The following is a 22,594-nucleotide window of genomic DNA, read 5'->3' on the forward strand; positions in this document are numbered from 1 at the left end:
CGCCTCCGCGGCGTCATTGGAATCTAACAGTTACTGGGCGCTCCAAGTGTGCTGAGCGGCGCGCTAGGGGTCGGGGGTGGCATGGCGGACTGCAGGGGCCCGCTGCTTGGCGGTCAGGGCCTCCCTGATAGACTGCATTGATCGTGCTCGCTTAGGTGGCAGCACCCGGCCCAGTGCTAGGCATACATTGGGCGCTCAGTAAATGCCTCTTACAAGAAAGTGTGCAATTTTCTGGTCCGCGCCGGTGCACCGCTAGGGGTCGCTCCTCGCTGGGGTGGGGGGGGGCACTAATCAACGACCTGTTTACGCGCACGCGCATTCCTTGCGGGGGAGAACTTGCGTGAGCCCTACCTCGAGGCGCCGGAGGCCACCACAACGCAGGCGCATTCAGCTGCGGACCACCCCCTCCCCCCGCACTCCTGCCTCGCCACTTCCCGTCCTCGCCCGGCAGGCCTTCGCTTTGCGCACGCGCCGTGTGAGGTAACGGCCCAGAGAAGAAGAGACACTTTTCCCGCCCGGCTGCGGGGCGTGGCTCTGCGCGCAGCTTGATGACGAAGTTTCGGCGCCGTGGCGGAATGGCGGCTTCTACCGCTGAGGCGGGCGACGCTATGGGTCCCACAGGTGAGTGGGGCGGGACGCGCGCGTGAGACAGTCCGGCGCCCTGGGGCCTTCCCCGAGCCGCTGCGGAGGCCATGTCCGTTCCTCCGCGAGCCCCAGGACTCTGGCTGGCCTGGCGGCTTTGCCCAGGCCGGGCAGGCGGGGCAGTGGAGAGCCCCGGCTGAGTCTTCCTGCCACCCCCCTGGGCCATGCCTTTGTGTCACCTTCCCTCGCGGCTCCTGCACTCTGTCCTAGTCCGGTAGGTGTTCGTTGAAAGTTAACTTTCCTTGAAGGAATTGAGGGAAGGAGAGCTTTGTGTTGAAGTTCAGCCTTGGGCTTAACAGGTGGTGTGGGAGGAACAGCCAGGTGTGGGTCCCAGCTCGACCCTTCCCATGTGTGCTCGACTTCTCCCAGCCTTGGTTTCGGAGGGTCCCGAAGCCCAGTTGGCGGGAGAGCTGGGAACAGGTGGGCGCGTGCTGCTGAGGGAGATCTTGGCCTGACAGAATTTGCTTGGAATGATTGGCATTGCCCAAGGGTTGTCGCTCTCAGGAAAACAAAACAAAAAAGACGGGGTCCGAAGCAGCTCCTGGAGAAAATAGGTGTTGGAGAGGCGCGATGAAGCGGACGCTAAATGCATGGCAGGCAGAGACCTGTGACGGGGGAGGGTGGCTATGGCAGGGTCAGAGAACAGGGGTGTGGGAGACACTTCTTGGGAATTCCCGGGTTGGAATATCCTCTCTTGGAAATTTCCTAGAAATTCTTCTGGGCCTCATTCTTTCAGTCGCTGCCCATGAAAGCTGCTTCTGAGCAGAGATGCTCTCCACTTCATCATCCGCTAGAGCTCCGCGCTTATCCAACAGTCCACAGCTGCTTTGATCATTTTGCAGTAGTGCAGTGTTTTCTTGATCAAGTGCCTTAGGACTGAGGCGTTTTTCTTTAACACTGCAATTGATAGCTAGGTTAAGAATTGAGGCCGGGCTCGGTGGCTCACACCTGTAATCCCAGCACTTTGGGAGACCGACGCGGGTGGATCACGAGGTCAGAAGTTCAAGACCAGCCTGGCCAAGATGGTGAAACCTCGTCTCTACTAAAAAATACAAAAATTAGCCGGGCATGGTAGTGGGCGCCTGTAATCCCAGCTACTTGGGTGGCTGAGGCAGAGAATTGCTTGAACCCGGGAGGCGGAGGTTGCAGTGAGCTGAGATCGCGCCACTGCACTCCAGCCTGGGTGACAGAGCGCAGAGGGAGACTCCGTGTCAAAAAAACAAAAAAAAGAAAAGAAAAAAAGCGGCGGGGCACGGTGGCTCGCGTCTGTAATCCCAGCACTTTGGGAGGCCAAGGCGGGTGGATCACGAGGTCAGGAGTTCGAGACCAGTCTGGCCAACATAGTGAAACCCCGTCTTGACTAAAAATACAAAAATTAACTGGGTGTGATGGGATGTGCCTGTAATCCCAACTACTCTCGAGGCTGAGACAGGAGAATTGCTTGAACCAGGGAGTTGGAGGTTGCAGTGAGCCGAGATCACGCCAGGGGACTCCAGCTTGGCCACGGAGCGAGACTCCATCTCAAAAAAGAATTGAAAAAGCCTGCACTTTGGGAGGTGGAGGCAGTGGATCACTTGAGGTCAGGAATTTGAGATCAACCTGGCCACCATAGGGAAACCCGCCTCTACTAAAAATAGAAAAATTAGCCAACCTTGGTGGCAGGCTCCTGTAATCCCAGCTACTCGGGAGGCTGAGGCACTAGAACCTTTTGAACTTTGGAGGTGGAGGTTGCAGTGAGATGATGGAGTGAGACTGTCAAAAATAAAATAAAATAAAATAAAGGCTGGTGCAGTGGCTGACGCCTGTAATCCCACTGCTTTGGGAGACCGAGGCGGGCAGGTCATGAGGTCAGGAGATTGAGACCATCCTGGCTAACACGGTGAAACCCAGTCTCTACTAAAAATACAAAAAAATTAGCTGGGCGTAGTGGCGGGGACCTGCAGTCCCAACTACTCAGGAGGCTGAAGCAGGAGAATGGGGAGAACCCGGGAGGCGGAGCTTGCAGTGAGCTGAGATCAGGCCACTGGACTACAGCCTGGGCGACAGAGTGAGACTCTGTCTCAAAAAATGCCAACACATGCTACAACATGGGTGAAGGTTGAGGCCATTATGCTAAATAATCCAATCACCAAAAAAAAAAAAAAAAAAAGAAATTGAAAAATCTTGGGAGATATTCCTATTGCCAAGTGGCACAAAGGCAGAGATTCCTCTCTCCTCCCACACTGCAACTGCCTACATGGCCTCTTTACACCCAGCCTTTCTTCCTCCACAGACTGCCAGGTGCCACCCCAGTGCCTTTACTTGTGCAGTGGGCAGAGCTGGGCCAGGAAAACTGTAACTAGCCCACCAGTGGGACTTGGCAGACTTCCTGTCTGTGAAGTCTAGATCTGAGCATTTTTCATTTCTGACCTCAGTGGGCTGAGAGGTGGGAATTTGGAAAGCTGGTCTTAGTTTTCTTTCTTTTTTTTTTCATTTTTTGAGACAGAGTTTCCCTCTGTCACCCCGGCTAGGGTGCAGTGATGCGATCTTGGCTCACTGCAACCTCCGCCTCCTGGTCTCAAGCATTTCTCATGCCTCAGCCTCCCGAGTTGCTGGGACTACAGGTGCCCACCACCACACCTGGCTAATTTTTGTATTTTTAGTAGAGATGGGGTTTTGCCATGTTGGCCAGACTTGTCTCGAGCTCCTGGCCTCAAGTAATGTGCCCACCGTGGCCTCCCAAAGTGGTGGGATTACAGGCATGAACCACGGTGCCCAGCCTTTGATCCTAGTTTTCTGATGGTTTATTCGAAGGCTCCCTTGGCAGAGGTTGCTCTTAGCCTCCATTCATTGCATAGCGCACAGGTAATATGGAGGGGATTTGCCCCTGTCTCAGAGTTTTGTGAGGCGGTCTTTGTATTGGAATCTTGGTTCTGCCACTTAGTAGCTGGGTGGGGGTGAGTGAGTTATCCCATATCTGCCTCTCCTTCATCATCTGTACTGACCTGCAGTCATAGTACATCTGTACCCATAGGGTTGTTGTGAGGATGGTTTTTCTGTTCTTATATGACGAACTTAGCAGCTTAAACCAGCACTCGTTATTATCTCATAGTTATGTATGCAGAATTCCAGGCAGGCTCAGCTGTGCATTACAAGACTAAAATCAAGGTGTTGGCAGCTTTGCTCTTACCTGGAAACTCTAGGGAAGAAGCTGCTTCCAGGTTTATTTGGGTTGCTGGTAGAATCCAGTTCTTTGGAGTTGTAGAACTAGGGTCTTTGTTTCCTTGCTGGCTGTCAGCTGGGGACTACTCTGTAACTTCAGGTCCACTAACTTAAGACTCTAATTGTATGTGCAAAATGCCGTCACAGCAGCACCTAGATGAGTATTTGATTGAACAAACGGGTCAGGAATCTTGGGCTGCTATCTTTAGAATTTTGCTTACCACTGAGGATTAAATGAGGAGATATAGAGAGAGCACTTAGAGTGAGTCCTGGTGTATGACAAATGCTGTACGAGCATTACCAAGAATTCAGCACCACAACTCGGCTCTGAAGCTGGCCACTGTGGGCTGCAGAACAGTGTTTCTTTTTTTTTTTTTTTGAGACGGAGTCTTGCTCAGCCTCCCAGGCTGGAGTGCAGTGGTGTGATCTCAGCTCACTGCAACCACCTTCTCTCGGGTTCAAGTGATTCTCGGTCTCAGCCTGCTGGATAGCTGGGATTATAGGCACCTGCCATCATGCCTGGCTAATTTTTGTATTTTCGTAGAGACAGGGTTTCACCATGCTGGGCAGGCTGGTCTTGAACTCCTGACCTCAGGTGATCCTCCCGCCTCAGCCTCCCAAAGTACTAGGATTACAGGCAGGAGCCACTGCACCCAGCTGAGAACAGCGTTTCCATAAAAGATGGGAATTGCTGGCCGGGCGTGGTGGCTCACACCTGTAATCCCAGTGCTTTGGGAGACTGAGGTGGATAGATCACTTGAGTCTGGGAGTTCAAGAGCAGTCTGAGCAACATGATGAAACCCCCATCTTTACAAAAAGTACAAAAATTAGCTGGGCTTGGTGATGTTTGCCTGCAGTCCCTGCTAGTTGGGAAGCTGACGCAGGAGGATTACTTGAGCTCAGGAATTTGAGGTTGCAATGAGCTATGATCACACCACTGTACTGCAGCCTGAGCGACCAAGCAAGACCCTGTCTCTAATCAATAAATAAGACATGAGAATTGGTAATGTAATGTGTGTTGCGTTACACAGATATTCTCCTGGGCATTGTGAAACTATGTAATATTTTATTAGGGCCAGGTGCAGTGACTCACACCTGTAACCCCAACACTTAGGAGGCCAAAGCAGGAGGATCAGTGGAGGCCAGGATCCTGGGCATCATAGCCTGACAAACTAGCCTGGGCAACATAGTGAGACCCTGTCTCTAAAAAGAGAAAAGAAGAAAATTAGCCGGGCATAGTGGCATGTGCCTGTACTCAGAAGCCTGAGGTGGGAGGATTGCTTGAACCCGGGAGTTTGAGGTTGCAGTCAGCTATGATTGTGCTGCCGCATTCTAGCCTGGGCAACAGAATGAGACCCTGTCTCTCAAAAACTAATATAAAAAGATTCTGCTGTGTTGCAGATGTTGAGATTTTTGTCCTTGTTTTTCCACAGTGGCTTGCTAAGAAGCCCGTTTTCAACTCTCCACTGGAGGCTGCTATGGCGTTCCCTCACCTCCAGCAGCCCAGCTTTCTACTGGTAAGTATCAGCTGCTTGCATGAGTGTCAGTGTGGCCATAGTTCTGTAGCCGTGGGACTTGAGTGTTCTTCCCACTGACTTGAAGAACTCTGTAGTGGTTGTTTTTTAGGGGCATGTGATGGAAACAGTGCCAGACTCCTTAAGCTTGACTGTGCCTCCTTAATTACTACAGGACCTTGGGGTTACGCACCCTCTGTGCTCTGGGTTTTCTCATACAAGACAAGTTCATTCAAATTCTATTTTCTCTACTTCCCAAGGGTATGAGGAGGAGGAGGAGCAAGTGAGAAGGATGCATATCAGAATGTTCATGACCTGTAAATTCTTAAATAGATACGAAGCATTCTAATAATCAGTCATAACAGTCATCAGTGAAGAATGGAGACACTGTTGTGCTGGGGGCTGCTAGGTTGCACTTTAAGTATTAAACATGATGCTGAGAACTGGTTACAGTAGCTCATGCCTGGAGTTCCAGCTACTGAGGAGACTGATGCAGGAAGATTACTTGAGCCCAAGAGTTTGAGACCAGCGTGGGCAACATGGTAGACTCAAAAAGAACAGAAAAAAAAATGATACTGAGAAGTGAGAAGTTAGGTATGAGGCAAGTATTGGCGATGAAAGTTCCTAATTTTAGTTCTTCGGAGGTGTTTTTGTAAACATTTATGTGGAAGGACATTCTTCCTCAGTGCACCCCACTAGAGTCAGCAGGTCTGGCCCATGGCTCAGGTCTCTCTCAAGTGCTGTGAAATCCACCCTCATTTGGAGGTAGACAAGGCCTTAGATGTCCTTTGGCAGAGCTCTCTAGGTTGAAATTCTAGCCGTTTCTCCTGATCTTAATCTGTTTGCACAGATGCCCTTTTTCTCCTTGTAGTCAGGGTGCTTTCCTTACATCCCATGACTAGGTAGATTTCATTAGTCCTTGTCCTGAGTCTTTTCTGGTCTCTCCATTGCCTTCATGATTAGTGTCTACTTGGCTGAAGCCATCTATAATTTTTGTCTGCCCTGTGTTTTAAGATAATTAGTTTAGTGGATTTACTGTCTACTGAATAAAGAACAGCTCATTTAAGAGAGCTTCTGCCATATCCCTAATGTTATTGGGCGTTCTTATTGGTGATCACAATGATGTCATCATGGTGGTCCATCAGGTTGGAAATTTCCAGTTGATGTGTACAAACTCAGTGGTACTCTGGTTTGTAAGGGGTGCCCTTATACAATCAAGATCCTCTTCTGGCTCTGGGACTGGCTCTGGGGCCAGCCCTGCTTAAGAATTGGCAGAAGTCAGTCCCCTTACACAATCAAGATCCTCTTCTGGCTCTGGGGCCGGCTCTGGGGCCAGCCCTGCTTAAGGATTGGCAGAAGTCAGTCCTGTTCTGACCATGTGCAGCCCTCTGAGAGGCACTGGGAAACAAGCCCGACAGTTCCGGGTCCAGAGGGCATCGAACTGTGGCCTCTCCTAGTAGGACTCTTTAGGCCACTGATGCACATGAGAGGCTGAGGAAGCAGGCCAGTGATTATGTGTCTGACTCAACCTATTGCTTGGATTTCTATTTGACTCAAGCCAGAGTATCACGAAAAGCTGCAGAGTGAATGTCCTCGTGATTTTTTTGCTTTGTTCTATCTCCTAGGCTAGCCTGAAAGCTGACTCTATAAATAAGCCCTTTGCACAGCAATGCCAAGACTTGGTTAAAGTCATTGAGGATTTTCCAGCAAAGGTACAGCTCTGCTAATGTCTCTCTTTGGAGCATGTCTTATACATTCCTTGAAGAACTTTATTATAATTCCTAATTTCCCTCCCTGCCCCAACCCCAAGCACTGCCTGGCACAGAGTGCTGGCCCTTATCATGACCATTATGTTATAGACGCATTTAAACATGTGAACTTATAGATCAGGGGTTCTCAGCCACAGGTGCTCTGTCCCTCAGGGGACACTTGGCAATGTCAGAGACATTTTTGGTTGTCACATCTGGAGGTAGATGGGGAGTGTGTGCTACTGGCATCTAGGAAGTAGAGGCCAGGGTTGCTGGAAACATCCTGCAAAGCACAGGACAGCTCCCTGCGGCAAAGAAGTATCTAGCCCAAAATGTCAATAGCACCAAGGTTGAGAAACCCTGATGTAAATGCAAAAATATGTATTTAAATCACACCTGGAATTGTCAAGCCCAGGAAGCCGGCCTAGGCAAGGAGTTCGTACCAAATGGCAATAGGTCAGTTCGGTTTTAGGGGCTTCACTCTGGGAAGGATGTTGCTTTCCTTTCTGATAGAGCGTCCTTCAAGTCAAAAGTTTCCAACACTTTCTAAAGAATCTTTTGGGGTGGTGACTCATGCCTGTAATCTCAACACTTTGGTAGGCCGAGGTGGGAGGATCACTTAAGCCCAGGAGCTCAAAACCAGTCTAGGAACATACTGAGAACCTATCTCTACAAGAAATTTAAAAATTAGCTGAGTGTGGTGGTGTGTGCCTACTCAGGACACTGAGGTGGGAGGATTGCTGGAGCCCAGGAAGTCAAGGCTGCAGTGAGCCATGATTGCATCGCTGCACTCCAGCCAGGGCAACAGAGTGAGACCTTGTCTCAAAACATATGTATTTTATTTATCCATTTAATTTTATTTTTAATTTTCTTCATTGTTTCTGTTTATTTTTTGTTTTTTTCTTAATTTAGTCTTGTATCACACACACAAAATGTGTTTTGATCAGAGGCTGACTTACTTAACTGGCCCAAGTCTAAAGCGGCGCTGCTTGGTATGCCACGTACCCCACTGGAAGAACCCAAAGCTGCTCTTGTTGTTGGCACCAGGATTCCTTTGGGTGCAGGACTGATCCCATAGGTCTCAGCCAGGGAGTGGCCTCCTCAGGGGGAGCTAGGCAGCAGGTAGTGCAGGACTAGAGCTGCGGCAGGAGTGGGTGCTGGTCCTGCCCGCAGCCTCACCACACATTGTTTCAGGAGCTGCACACCATCTTCCCATGGCTGGTAGAGAGCATTTTTGGCAGCCTAGATGGTGTCCTCATTGGCTGGAACCTCCGCTGCTTACAAGGGCGTGTGAATCCTGTGGAGTACAGCATCGTGATGGAATTTCTTGACCCTGGGTAGGTAGATTCGTCACTGGAGAGAGGCTGGGTGATTCCTCATGGTGATTCCACCTTTAAACCACTCTCTGAATTTTTTATGATTGAGAAGCAATCAAAGCAGGATAATTTGCAGCTCATTTGCTTTTTTGTGTGTTTGTTCAATTTCATGTTCAGTGGCCCAATGATGAAGTTGGTTTATAAGCTTCAAGCTGAAGACTATAAGTTTGACTTTCCTGTGTCCTACCTGCCTGTAAGTAAACCACAGTGGCGAGAGTGGTGCTCGGGGCAGTGGGCCTTGCACAGCCCTGTGGTGATGGGCAATCTCCTCCAGTCCTCTGAGGGCAAATTTAGGAGTGATTTGTTCCCGGGGTATGAGAGGCAAAGGAAATGGGTATTGCATGGCTGCTACCCTTGCTGTCTGTAGCTTTTTATGAGATGGTAGGAGAAGTTCTAAGCAAAGACTCTTGTTCAGGCACTGCTGAGAGGCAGGGCACTGTCCCCACAGATGGGTTCTGTGTGTGGGTCTCTTCCCCAGTGGCCTTCCCAAAGTGCTGCTGTGCATGTGGGGCACTGTGTATCGGGCATTGCGCACCAGCACCTGCCCACAAGCCTCACTGCCTCTCTCTGCAGGGTCCTGTGAAGGCGTCCATCCAGGAGTGCATCCTCCCTGACAGTCCCCTGTACCACAACAAGGTCCAGTTCACCCCTACTGGGGGCCTTGGCCTGAACCTGGCCCTGAGTATCCTTTGGTGGCCCTGAGGTAGGGAGGCTGTGGGTGGCCCAGCACTTGACACTGTGGGGGTTGCTCATCAACCCTGCTTGTTTGCCCCTGACGCTGCCCTCAGATCCGTTCGAGTATTACATATTCTTCTTTGCCCTGAGCCTCATCACTCAAAAGGTAGGGAAGAGATGCCTTTAGCTGGGAGAGGTGGGACCATGGCCCAGGGCTTCCCTGCACTTGTTGGCCAGGCAGCATCCGGAGCCCATGCTAACAACTAGCTTGGTTTTCCAGCCACTCCCTGTGTCCCTCCACGTCCGTACTTCAGACTGTGCCTATTTCATCCTGGTGGACAGGTACCTGTCGTGGTTCCTGCCCACCGAAGGGAGTGTGCCCCCGCCACTCTCCTCCAGCCCAGGCGGGACCAGCCCCTCACCACCTCCCAGGTAAGGCTGCCCTTTGTTAAGACCTGGCTCTTCCATAAGGGAGTGACCTGGTCAGTTGCATCGCCCACGGGGACAGTGTTGTCACCCTTTGTCCAGGGTTCCCCGATTTTTCTTATGCCTCATTCCCCACCCCTAGCTGTCTTAGCACAGATGGGGAGGGGGGTGTGGAGGGCAGTCTGTCCTTAGTTTTCAGTGTCTTTGGCCATCACTGAAGCTATCAGGTCCCTGGAGGCCTCCCCGGCCTTCATGGGAATGTGTTGTGTTGTGCGTGGAGCAGCCCTCCCCACAGGCAGTGTCTGAGCCGGGGAGCAGGGTGGAAAGGTTGTCCTATGAGCAAAAAACATGGAAATCTCTACGGGCCCCAGGAGCAGGTCGAAGGGGAGGCCCTGGGCCAAAGAGCCTGTTGTGCCAGTCCAAACAGGCTGAGCCTGATGCCCGCCTGCACAGGTAGGGAGTGTAAACCAGGGGCTCTCATGCCTGGCTGTCCTGGGTCCTCAGTGGGCCCTAACGCAGGGCCTCTTGGCCGACTTCCCAGGAGACCCTCTTGCCCCTGCAGCAGCTGCCTATGCACCTCTGACCCTCCTTAATCTCACTGGCCCGTCGCCTTCCCTGGGAAGCTGCATGCAGGCCCCTTCCTGCAGGTGCTGGCCCACCCCAGATCTGCTGGCATATGCAAGGCAGGCCAGGCCTTTACCTGCAATTCACACATGTGGACAGATTCCCCAGAGGGTGGAGGGGAGAAAGGGAGCGGCAGGGAGGAGACACTGCCCGGTTGGCGGCAGTGATCAGTGACCCTGAAATGTTGCTGATCCTGTGGAGGACTTGGAGGCGAGGCAGATTCACACCCTCTCAGATGCACAGTCCAGCTGCCAAGCGGTTTTTGATGCCTTGTTTTAACTTTTTGGGTTTTTTAATTTAATTTTTTCTTTTAGAAATTATATATGTAGGCTGGGAGCGGTGGCTCACACCTGTAATCCCAGCACTTTGGGAGGCCGAGGCGGAGGGATCGCCTGAGATCAGGAATTCGAGACCTCCCTGGCCAATACGGTGTAACCTCGTCTCTACTAAAAGTACAAAAATTAGCTGGGCATGGTGGCAGGTGCCTGTAATCCCAGCTACTCGGGAGGCGGAGGCGGGAGAATCACTTGAACCCAGGAGACGGAGGTTATGGTAAACTGAGGTCGCACCACTGCACAAAAAAGAAAAAAAAATGTATATGTATGGTTTGAGTTTTTTTTCTTTGGAGACAGAGTCTCACTCTGTTGTCCATGTTGGAGTGGTGCAGTGGCACAATCTCAGCTCACTGCAACCTCCGCCTCCTGGGTTCAAGCGATTCTCCCGCCTCAGCCTCATGAGTAGCTGGGATTACAAGCACAGGTCAGCATGCCCGGTTATTTTTTGTATTTTTTTGTAGAAACAGTTTCACCTGTTGGCCAGGCTGGCCTCAAACTCCTGACCTCAGGCAATCCGTCTGCCTCGGCCTCAGACAAAGTGCTGGGATTACAGGTGTGAGCTACTGTGCCCAGCCTTTTTTTAAATTTATTTTAATTTTTTTTGAGACAGTGTCTGGCTTGGTTTTCCAAGCTGGAGTGCAGTGTTGTGATCACAGCTCACTGCAGTGTTGACCTCCTGAGCTCAAGTGATCCTCCCACTTCAACCTGCCAAGTAGCTGGTACTGTAAGCATGCACCCCCACGCCCAGCTTTTATTTTATTTTTTTGTAAGATGGGTCTTGCTATGTTGCCCAGGCTACTCTAGAACTCCTGGGCTCAAGCCATCCTCCTGCCTCAGCCTTCCAAAGTTCAGGAATCACAGGCATGAACCACCACACTGGCCCATTGTGGGCTTTTTTTTTTTTTTTTTTGACAGGGTCTTGCTCTAGTTGCCCAGGCTGGAGTGCCGTGGCGCTGTCTCTGCTTCTAGTGATTCTCCTGGCTCAGCCTCCCGAGTAGCTGGGACTACAGGTGCCTGTCACCACGCCCAGCTAATTTTTGTATCTTTAGTAGAGACAGGGTTTCACCATATTGACCAGGCTGGTCTTGAACTCCTGACCACAAGTGATCTGCCCGCTTTTACCCCCTAAAGTGCTGGGATTACAGGTGTGAGCCACCACTCCTGGCCTAGCCATTATGTATTTTTAAAGACGGTCTTACTCTGTCACACAGGCTGGAGTACAGTGTCATAGTCATCACTTGGTGGCACAATCATCACTCAAGCCAGCCTGTCACCTCAGTGACTACAGGCACGTGTCACCACAGCCAGCTAATTAAAAAAAATTTTTTTTTTCTTGCAGAGATATGAGGATGCCTCGCTGTGTTGCCCAGGCTGGTCTTGAACTCCTGGCTTCAGCAGTCTTCCTGCCTCAGCTTCCCAAATAGCTGGAATTACAGGTGCAAGCCACCACACCTAAGTTTTTATTTTGGAATAACTTCAGACTTACAGAAAAGTTTCCATGCATGATAAAAATAACTTGCAGGCCGAGCACGGTGGCTCACGCCTGTAATCCCAACACTTTGGGAGGCCAACGTGGGAGGATCGCTTGGGACCAGGAATTCGAGACCAGCGTGGGCAACATCGGGAGACTTCATTTCTACAAAAAATAAAATTAGCCAAGTGTGGTGATGTGCAGCTATGGTCCCAGCTACTCAGGTGGCTACCTCAGGAGCCTGAGGTGGGAGGATCACTTGTGCCCAGGAGCAGTGAGCTGTGAGCTGTGAGTGTGCCACTGCACTCTAGCCTGGGGTAACAGAACAAGATCCTGTCTCAGAAAAAAAAAAAAGAAACTTTCATAGACCCTTCACCCAGATTTCCAAATTGTTAACACTGTGCTGCATCTGTTGTTTTCGACCTCTATTGTATGTGTTTTTTTCTCTAAGCCAATATGAGTAAGCTAAAGGATATGACACCGCTTGACCTCTTAATATTTCAGTGTATTTCCTAGAAGCGAATGCATTATCCTATATAGTCACAGTGCCTGTAACCACACCAGAAAGTTAGTATTGCCACCAGGCCACACATTGTGTGCAGTGATGCCTCACAGGCTCACCCACTGTATGCAGTGATATTTCTAGTCCCCTTCAGTCAGGAATGGTCCCTTGCCTTTCTGTCTTTCCTGACCTCGACTCCTCCAGAGCATGCAGCCACCCCTTAGGCTGTCTGGTATTTGCTGGTGACTAGGCCTAGCACAGGCTTTGTTGGCAGGAGCACCGTAGTGGGACACCTGGTCCTTGCCAAGTGCCCTTTATCAGCGGGTGAAAAAGGTGTCGGTCAGGTTTTTCCACTGTAAAATAATTACTTTGTGCCCAGATTAAATAGTAATGAGGCTGAGCACCGTGGCTCATACCTGTAATCCCAGCACTTTGAGAGGCTGAGGTGGGCGGATCACTGGAGCTCAGGAGTGTGAAATCAGCCCAGGCAATGTAGCAAAATCCCATTTCTACCAAAAATTTAAAAATTAGCCAGGCGTGGTGGCGTGCGCTTGTAATCTCAGCTACTTGAGAGACTGGGGTGGGAGGATTGCTTGTACCCAGGAGGCAGAGGTGGTAGTGAGCCAAGATCATGTCCGTATACACCAGCTTGGGCTACAGAGTGAGATCATATCTCAAAAACAAACAAAAAAACATCAGTAGTGAGAGCCTGGGCAACATAGCACAAAACTTTTAGCCAGCCGGACACAGTGGCTCACGCCTATAATCCGCAGCACTTTGGGAGGCCGAGGTGGGCAGATCACCTGAGGTCAGGAGTTTGAGACCAACCTGGCCAATATTGTGAAACCACATCTCTACTAAAAATATAAAAATTGGCCAGCCATGGTGGCACATGCCTGCAGTCCCGGCTACTCGGGAGGCTGAGGCAGGAGAATCGCTTGAATCCAGGAGGTGGAGGCTGCAGTGAGCTGAGATCGTGCCATTGCACTCCAGCCAGGCATGATGGTGTTGGTCCCAGCTACTTGGGAGGCCTAAGTCTAGGAGGTTGAGGTTGCAGTGAGCTGTGATTGCATCACTGCACTCCAGCCTGGGCAACAGGATAAGATCCTGTATCAAAAAAAAAAAAATTTTGATAACGAGGATTTACCAGAAAGATGTATGGAGACTATGTAATTATCACTAGTATTAACATCCACTTTTGATTGTCTCCTTTTTTCAAATTGATTTTATTTGCAGACAAGGTCTTATTCTCTTACCCCAGGCTGGAGGGCAGTAGTACGATCTCTGCTCACAGCAGCCTCAACCTCCTGGGCTCAAGTGATCCTCCCATCTCAACCCCCCAAGTGTCTGGGACTACAGGCAGGCATACCACTCCTGGCTAATTTTTGTGGTTTTTTGTGGAGACAGGGTTTTGCCATGTTGCCCAGGCTGGAAATTTCTTAATTTTTTAGAAACAGGGTCTTGCTCTGTCACCCCAGGCTGGCGTGAAGTTGGCATGATCATTTGTCACTATAGCCTCAACTTGTGGGCCCAGACCATTCTTCCTCCTCAGCCTTCTAAGTAGCTAGGACTATAGGCACCTGCCACCAGGCCCTGCTGTTTTATGTTTCAATGTTTTTGTGGAGATGGATTCTCACTTTGTTGCCCAGGCTGATCTCAAATGCCTGGCCTCAAGAAATCCTCCTGCCTTGGTCTCCCAAGGTGCTGGGATTACAGGTGTGAGCCCCCATGCCCAACCTCGCTGTTGAGGTTGACCAAATTAGCTATTAATAGGGCAGTTACCAAATGGTGGTTCTCTAACTTCATCCCTCCTTCATTGATTAATGGGTCAGTGGTCACTGTGGTAAGGAGGACTTCTCTCTGTGCTATTGATTTATTCAGGTATATCAGTGTGATCAGGGGCTGGGGGGAGGGGCATTGTGCTATTGAGCAACTTGTAATCTGTCCCTGCTCTCCTTGATTTTGAGATCCAGATTGCCCCTGGCTAGGCCAGCAGGAGCCTGTAACTCGGGCCTATTTCTGTGTCTCCCTCAGGACACCAGCCATGCCCTTTGCTTCCTATGGCCTCCACCACACTAGCCTCCTGAAGCGACACATCTCTCATCAGACGTCTGTGAATGCAGACCCCGCCTCCCACGAGATCTGGAGGTCAGAAACTCTGCTCCAGGTGAGAGTCGAGCTGGTCAAAAGAAACTGTTCAGCCAGCCAGGCGCAGTGGCTCACGCCTATAATCCCCAGCACTTTGGGAGGCCGAGGTGGGCAGATCACCTGAGGTCAGGAGTTTGAGACAACCTGGTCAACATGGTGAAACCACGTCTCTACTAAAAATACAAAAATTGGCCAGCCATGGTGGCACATGCCTGCAGTCCCAGCTACTTGGGAGGCTGAGGCAGGAGAATGGCGTAAACCCGGGAGGCGGAGCTTGCAGTGAGCTGAGATCTGGCCACTGCACTCCAGCCTGGGTGACCGAACTAGACTCCATCTCAAAAAAAAAAAAAAAAAAAAGAAAAAAGCCACCTTCCACTATGTGGGACAGAGTCCCAGAGATGGCCCCTCAGCCTGGGGCTGATTTTAAATTGTTGATATTTTGCTGCTATGACGATTTAGAAAACATGAAAATAGATCTACCCACCCTTCTAACTTACATGTCATTGATGGTGTTTTTCATCCCAGAACCCCCTGTTCATGGAAGTGTTTTGTTTTGCCTGCGGTGATATGATTGTCGCCGAGTCTTTTGGTTTCTGCCTCCCGTGTTGTTGGAGATGTTTCCTGTGATTACCATTATGTGGATATTAAGCCCTGCCCCAGTAGCATTTTTATGACACTGAATGGTGAGGGGTCTGTGCAGCCTTCACAGGCCTTCCATTGATTCAGGGGATCCAAGTAGTAGGTGACAGATTTCCTTGTCTGCCCAGAGGGGCTCCAGCCTGTCAGGATGGTATGGGCTGGCTCACTCACTGAGTGCTGGCCAGCTCCCAGGTCCTGGCTGTGTCTTCTAGGCACACATCAGAGAGCTTCAGCAGGTGCTGCTTGTGACGCTGGATCCTGGGGCTGACTTGGTAGCCACAGCCTTGCTGTTGACAGCCTGGCCTGTAGATGAGATAGGATTCCGTCTTTACCTTCTATATAACTCCTAGGATTTGGAGTGCTGCGCTTTTTGAAGCCTCCACACCATTTCAGAGCATCCTCGCAGGGTGGAATGGTAAGAGCCGTTGCCCCTGTTCACAGAGGGGACCGTGATGCCCAGCTGACTCTTGGCTGTGTGGACTGTGGGCTGTGCTGGCCATGAAGAGGGCAGGAGATGGTGACACAGGGCTTATAGGGCAGAACTGGAAGGTACTGCTGTTTCCTGGACCAAAGCTTTGGGTTTTTTTTTTGGTTTTTTTTTTTTTGAGATGGAGTCTCCCTCTGTTGTCCAGGCTGGAGTGTGGTGGCACAATCTTGGCTCAGTGCAACCTCCACCTCTCAGGTTCAAGTGATTCTCCTGCCTCAGCCTCCCAAATAGCTAGGATTCCAGGTGCCCGCTGCCACGCTCAGCTAATTTTTGCATTTTTACTAGAGATGGGGTTTCACCATGTCTTGAACTCCTGACCACAAGTGATCCATTTACCTCAGCCTCCCAAAGGGTTAGGATTGTAGGCGTGAGCCACTATGCCCAGCCCTTTTTGTTTTTTTAATTAAGAAAAAAATTTTAATTATAAGATATACATAACATAAAATTTATTGTCTTAACCATTTTCAAGTGTACAGTCAGTAGTGTTAAATATATTCATGTTATTGTTCATCCGATCTCCAGAATGCTTTTCTTCTTGCAAAACTGAAACTGAATCAGCCTGGGCGCAGGGGCCTCACACCTCTAATCTTAGCACTTTGGGAGGCCAAGCAGGGAAGGATTGCTCAAGGCCAGGAGTTCAAGACCAGCCTGACCAACATAGTGAGACCCAATCTCTTTTAGTGAAAAACAAAGAAATCAAACCATTAAACAATTCCCCACCCAGCACCTGGCAACCACTATTCTGCTTTCTGTTTCTGTAGATTTGACTCTTAGATCTCATACCCAGAGTATTTGTAGCATATAATACTTATTTGTGTGTGACTAGCATGCTTCACTTAGCATAATGGACTAAAGATTAATCCATGTTATAGCATGTATCAGAATTTCCTTGCTTTTTAAGACTGAGTAGTGTTCCATTGTGTGGATGTACCACATTGTGTTTATTTATTTATCTCTCAATAGATACTTGAGTTGCTTCTTTTTTTTTTTAGAGACCAAGTTTTGCTCTTGTTGCCCAGGCTGGAGTGCAATGCCGCGATTTTGGCTTACCGCAACCTCTGCCTCCCAGGTTCAAGCGTTTCTCCTGCCTCAGCCTCCCAAGTAGTTGAGCTGGAATTACAGGCATGCACCACCATGCCCGGCTAGTTTTGTATTTTTAGTAGAGACGACGTTTCTCCATGTTGGGTCAGGCTGGTCTCGAACTCCTGACCTCAGGTGATCCACCTGCCTTGGCCTCCCAAAGGGTTGGGATTACAGGTGTGAGCCACTGTGCCCAGCCCTTTTTGTTTTGTTTTTAACAGGTTCTAACTTTGTTGCCAGGCTAGAATGCAGTGGTGCAATCTTGGCTCACTGCAGCCTCAAACTCCTGGGCTCAAGCAATCCTCCCACCTCAGACTGGGCTCAAGCAGTCCTCCCACCTCAGACTCCCAAGTTGCTGGGACTATAGGTGTGATGCCCCAACACACCCAGCTGATTTTTGTATTTTTTGTAGAGACAGATTTTCACTATGTTGGCCAGGCTGGTCTTGAACTCCTGGCCTCAGGTAATCCACCCACCTCAGCCTCCCAAAGTGCTGGGATGACAGGGCTGAGTCACCGTGCCTGTTGATTGCCTTTTTACTCTATCAATAGTATCTTTTCATGCTCAAGAGTGCTGATTTTGATGAAGTCTGTCTATTTTTTTCCTTTTGTTGCCTGTGCTTTGGGCGTCATATCTAATTAACCATTGCCAAATCTAGTGTTACGAAGTTTTCTCCCATGTTTTCTTCTGAGAGTTTATGGTTTTAGTTCTTGTCCTCAGGTCACTTACCCATTTTGAGTTATATTTTGGCAATGGTGTGAAGGAAGGGCCCAGCTTCACTGTTCTGCATGTGGATATTTTGTGTTCCCAGCTCTGCTTGTTGGAGGCACTGTCCTTTCCCCACTGAACGGTCTGGCACCATTGTTGAGAATGGTTGACTAGCTAATGCTTTTTTGCAGGTTTTTGTTGAAATGTGGCTTCATCACTATTCCTTGGAGATGTATCAAAAAATGCAGTCCCCTCATGCCAAGGTATGTTTCCACAGTTTTTCTTCCCACCTCCTGCTTCTGACCCTGCTCAACCTGCTGCTTATCCTGCCTCTGAGTGAGTTTTCACAGACTGAACGGTGGGAAGCAGAAACCCACCACCCACTTGTCACTCAGAAGCCGAATAAGAAGTGGGCATCGTTCTCTAGTTCCTGGTAGCGGGCAGGGGGTGTTGCACCCTGACGTGTAGACACTTAAGGACTGGAGGTCTGGCCTCTCCGGGGCCCACCCTGTGCAGCTTCCTGAGCCCCCTCCCTGGCAGCGGGAACAGATGAGGTTGTGGTGCTCTTGCTCTGAGGGCGGGGGAGCTTCGATGCTCTGGGAGCCACGTTCTCGTCTGTCTCCTCGACCATCAGCAGTGGCTTTGTGCTTTCCCATGAAGGGGTGGCTTGGAGCCTCCTTTGCCTGCTCCCTGTACTCCCCCACCTCCTCCAGAGCATGAGCAAGCAGCCCTTCTCATGGTGGGTGGCACCTGGTGCCCCCCTGCATGCAGCCTGGCTTGCCTCCTCTCCCTCCCTCTCTCCTCTCCCCGCTCTCTCTCCGGGCAACACGCTGCTTGCAGATGCCTGGAGGTGGCGGAGGCCCTGGGTCGCTCTTGCTGTTGCTGTTCCTGGAGCTAGCACCCCCCACCACCCGGACTGGTCAGAATGAGAAAGCAGCTAGGTGAACCTTGGATCTCCAGTCAGTCACCTTCCGTGGAGCCGCTTGACTCATGCCTATCCGGGCCCTTGCCTGAGGTGGCATCAGCCACGTGGTCTGGTGCCCATGGCGTCTGTGCATCAGTATGCTTGGGAAACTGGCTTTGTCGCTGACAGATTTAAACTGAGGGCTTCCTCCAGAATGTGGCTGGTGGAGTTAAACTTCAGAGGAGCATCCTGTCACTTTTCCTTGGGTTCTGGCAAAGAGCTGTGGGTCTGCTTCTGCCACAGTCTCTACAGCCAGTTCCAGGGCCCTATGCTTTGCCATGTGAAGGCTCTCGCAGAGCATAGGGTCCCCCAAATCCTCACCCTCAGAATCACATGGGTGGAGAATGGGGAAAGGCTGAGGACCCCATCTTGGGCCTCCTGAGTCACAAAGAGCCTGCAGTCCCCTTCCTGCTTCCAGAGCAGACTTGCTGCATGTCCCTGGCTGGTGCCTGGGGGCCTGGTTATTCCCCAGGCCTGCTCCTCCCGTGGGACTCTGGGTCCCTCACTCAGCACTAGTGCATGTGGCATGGCGTGGCCTGGCAGGGGCAGGGGCCACCACACTGCATTGTGTTCCGGTTGCTCCTTCTGCCTTCTGAGGGAGTGGAAGCACACCTACTTCCCAGAGTCAGCCAGAAAGACTCTTCTGGGCTGTCACCTGTGAGGATTCTGTGTCCTCACGTGCCAGAGGAAGGGCAGGGGGCTGTCCGTGTGGAGGGCAGGGGGTGCAGTTCCCTTCTTCCCCACTTTCGCTTCCTCTTGGCCAGACCTTGGGGTGGGTGGGCCCTGCTCAGAATACCTTGCAGTGGCCGGACCAAGTCCCCAGGGATGCTCCACTCTTCACCTCTTCCAGTTCAGGCAAAACACAAAACGCAAGAAAACTTGGTGGGTGGGAGCCAGAGAAAGGCGGCTATGGAGGTCTGTGTCCCCCAAGGCTTCTTGCCACTTGCCCAGGCCTGTGCTACACGTACTGCTGTGCAGAAATCCCTGCCTGTCCCCACTAGCCCTTATTTTCAGATGCAGGAAGTGAGGCTCCTAGGGTCATCCTCCTCACTCTGGTTGAGTCCAGGATGCGTGCTTGCTCCCCAGTGGCCCTGTGGGCAGTAAGGATGGCCATGGCGCTGCAGGCCACTGTGTTCCTGCAAGCAAGGGCAGAGCCACACTGGGGAACTGTATGTCTGATTCCTCCCTGAGCCCCAGGTCTGGCACAGGGGAAGGCTGTGGAGGGCAACACCTCCCTGCCCTGCTCCTTCGCTCCCTGCTCTGCGTGTCATGGCGACTGGCAAGTGTTCTGATCTCTCCTTTGTGGAGCCCCGTGGGTGCGCTGCTTGGGCAGGAGGCATGCTGCTGGCAAGGCAGGATGTGCACCAGGCTGGCTCTGGCTGCACTGGGCTGAAGGGGTGCTTCGGCAGGCCGTGGTGCTGCGGCACAGTAGGTTGGAGGGTCCTGGCTAGGAACCAGCTCAGCCTCAGGTTCCTGCTGCCTCTGGGTGTGTGTGGCTGTGGCCAGATCCTCGGGGGCTCCCACCCTTGGGAACCCACTGTGTCTGGAGGGTGGAAGTTTCTGGTGAGGTAGGAGGGGCTGCCTCCAGGAGTCAGAGCTGATGTGCACACCCCCTTAGCTGACCTCCGTACTGCCTGGTGGCCTGAGCCTGTGCTCCTCGTCTCTGTGCTACCCTTGGGGAACTGTCTTCGCCCTCAGTTCTCAGAGAGCCACGTGGAGGGGACACTGATTGAGTTTTAAACACATAGGAATTGATCATGTCTTACACCAATTTGGTAAATTTCTTAAGACAACCCAGGGGAATCCAGTCAATTCCACGTGTCTTTTCTGGGCAGAGTCCTCCTCCTGGAACATGCTCCGCTGGTTTTTCTGAGCCTCGGGATCTTGAGGTCTCAGTGACGGGCAGCATGTCCCAGCGAGGGCCCTGGGCTCTTGGAGGGCTCTGGTGTGCACGTGCCACACAGAGTGACCTCAGAGTCACTGGGGAGAATGGGTCCCATCCTGAAGGGCAGTGAGTTGGGCCCTTCCGATGAGCTAGAGAGGCCTTTAGGCCCCAGCAGTATTGAGGGGCCACCAGGTGACCTGGAGGGTCCATCTGCCCGGGCCTCCAGAGCTGAGGAGAGTGTGGCCACAGCCCTGGCCTGGCTTCAGAGGGGGGTGTTGCGCTGGCCCGCGGCTGCTGGGACTGCAATTGTTTGGATTGTCACTGACCGTGCTTTTGTTTTTGTTTTTTTCTCCTCACTCCTGGGCTTATTCTCATTGCTTTCTTTCTCTCTCCGCTTCCCCCTCCCGTGTCTGGTCCTCTCTCTCCCCTTCCCCACCCCCTCCTCTTGTCCTCTGCTCTTCTGCCTCTTCCGGCATCTCTCTGTTCCTTGTCTCAGCTGGAGGTTCTGCACTACCGACTCAGTGTCTCCAGCGCCCTCTACAGCCCCGCCCAACCCAGCCTCCAGGCCCTCCACGCCTACCAAGTACTGGCTCATTCGTTCCCTTCCCCTGCCCATAGTGCATGTCCATGCCTGGCAAAGCCAGGGGCCGCCGGGGCCGGCCGCTGGTGACTCAGAGGCTAGTTCCAAGCAGAGCGAAGCCCCTGTGTCTGGGGGAGGCAGGGGTCAGCCTCCAGTCTGGCCTGGCCCCTGGCTTTGTAGTCTAGCTTGGTTGGGGGTGGGACTGGTGGCTGTGTGGCAGAACAAGGCATGTGGCCCTGGCTGTCCAGGCTCCCAGCCAGTGGAGGTGTCACAAGCTCTCCGGTGTTGGAGGCCCCGTGCTTGGCCCTGCTTTGAAACACTGGAGTCCTCAGGCCTCAGCAGTGGCCTGGTTCACTGCACTCTGTAGGGTCTGGTGCTCAGGAAGGAGCTGAAGACACAGAGGCCTGGGACTTACCAGTGGTGTGGGTTCTACCTTGTTTAGAACTGTCACCCAGCCTGGAGGTGCTACGACCCAGAGCCTGCATGTGAGGCGGGGGTGGGAAGGACCTAGGGCTTGACCCTATAGCCCACAGAAGCTGTCCGTCCTTGACAGTCCAGCCAGGACCCGGCCGTCACCTGGGGAGCCCTGGCCACTCATACACACCTCCAGAGGCGGATTAAAGTGGGTGGTGACCTCATAGAGGTTGTAGCTGCCTAGGCAGAAATGACAAGTGTGTGGATGGATTTGAGGTCAGTGAAGCAGAGTTCAGACTTGTAGGGGACTTCAGGGATGACAGAGGAATCTGTGAGAGCCAGAGGAGACAGGCTTTGCTCACAGCCAGTGATCTGTCCCGCTCACCTGGGAAGGAGCACGCATGACTGAACAGGAATTAGAGCACAAGATGAGAAAACGTGTTGGCCCCTGAGCGCCGTTGGGCTGGGCTGGTGGCCACAGCACACGGGGGCACCTCATACCGCAGGAGCCACTCCAGAGGAGCGGAGGGACCTGAGAGGGCTTGGGCCAGGGAGGGAGGGCAGTGTCCAGAAAGCACCTGGTAAACCCCATGGTGGGAGGGGTGACCAGCGAGACCTAGGTGGGGTGAGCTGAGGTGCTGTGAGTCTCAGCCCAGTGGGAAATGTGGGTCTTTGGGGAACACATCCCTAAGAAGCAAGCAGGTGTGGCTGTGGCCAGGGACTCCATGTGGGAACATGGCCCAGGAGGGGTGCCGAGCTGAGGGAGGAGTTTGGCTCAGCACACCTGTGGGAAAATAGCCTGAGAGGGTTCCAGGTGACTGCCGGGGGTTAGGGGCGGACAGTGGGCCCTCTGACCCTTCGGAAGGACCGGGTGAGGTGGGGCAAGTGCACCAGCAGGGGAAGGCAGTTTTCCAGTTCCCATGTGGAGGTCGTCCCCTCCCCTGAGCCGCAGGGAGGATGTTAGGGCTCACGATCCTAGGCCAGGGTTGGAGGGAGGGCCTGGGGTGAGATTGGAGGAAGAGAAAGACCCTGGTCTAACGTCCCACCCACTGGTGCTCTTCTAGTTGGGCAGTATAGGTACAGGTATCATGTCTCATACTTTTCTCCTTCCGTCTTGTCTTTTTTTTCTTTTTGAGATGGTGTCTCGCTCTGTTGCCCAGGCTGGAGTGCAGTGG

The 22,594-nt window shown here is 51.9% G+C and overlaps 2 protein-coding genes across 2 annotated transcripts in view; one reads left to right on the forward strand and one right to left on the reverse strand.

The window, feature by feature from the left end:
- Nucleotides 1–433, reverse strand: part of LOC105532181 (mitotic-spindle organizing protein 2B-like) — a 12,800-nt gene extending 12,367 nt beyond the window's left edge. Inside the window, exon 1 of the mRNA XM_011970260.1 lies at nt 352–433. The gene's annotated coding sequence lies outside the window, so the exon portion shown is untranslated. The remainder of the gene's footprint in view (nt 1–351) is intronic.
- The window catches only part of SMPD4 (sphingomyelin phosphodiesterase 4, neutral membrane (neutral sphingomyelinase-3)), a 31,072-nt gene continuing 8,478 nt past the window's right edge, over nt 1–22,594 (forward strand). The window contains 12 exon segments of the mRNA XM_011970259.1: nt 1–554; nt 556–621; nt 5,277–5,360; nt 6,983–7,069; nt 8,300–8,442; nt 8,599–8,674; nt 9,055–9,163; nt 9,270–9,322; nt 9,437–9,588; nt 14,549–14,681; nt 17,768–17,839; nt 20,922–21,008. Coding sequence (XP_011825649.1) covers nt 549–554; nt 556–621; nt 5,277–5,360; nt 6,983–7,069; nt 8,300–8,442; nt 8,599–8,674; nt 9,055–9,163; nt 9,270–9,322; nt 9,437–9,588; nt 14,549–14,681; nt 17,768–17,839; nt 20,922–21,008 — 1,068 coding nt within the window. The 5' untranslated portion in view covers nt 1–548.

This window comes from Mandrillus leucophaeus, unplaced genomic scaffold (assembly GCF_000951045.1).
Source record: "Mandrillus leucophaeus isolate KB7577 unplaced genomic scaffold, Mleu.le_1.0 Scaffold939, whole genome shotgun sequence".
Lineage (NCBI taxonomy): Eukaryota > Metazoa > Chordata > Mammalia > Primates > Cercopithecidae > Mandrillus > Mandrillus leucophaeus.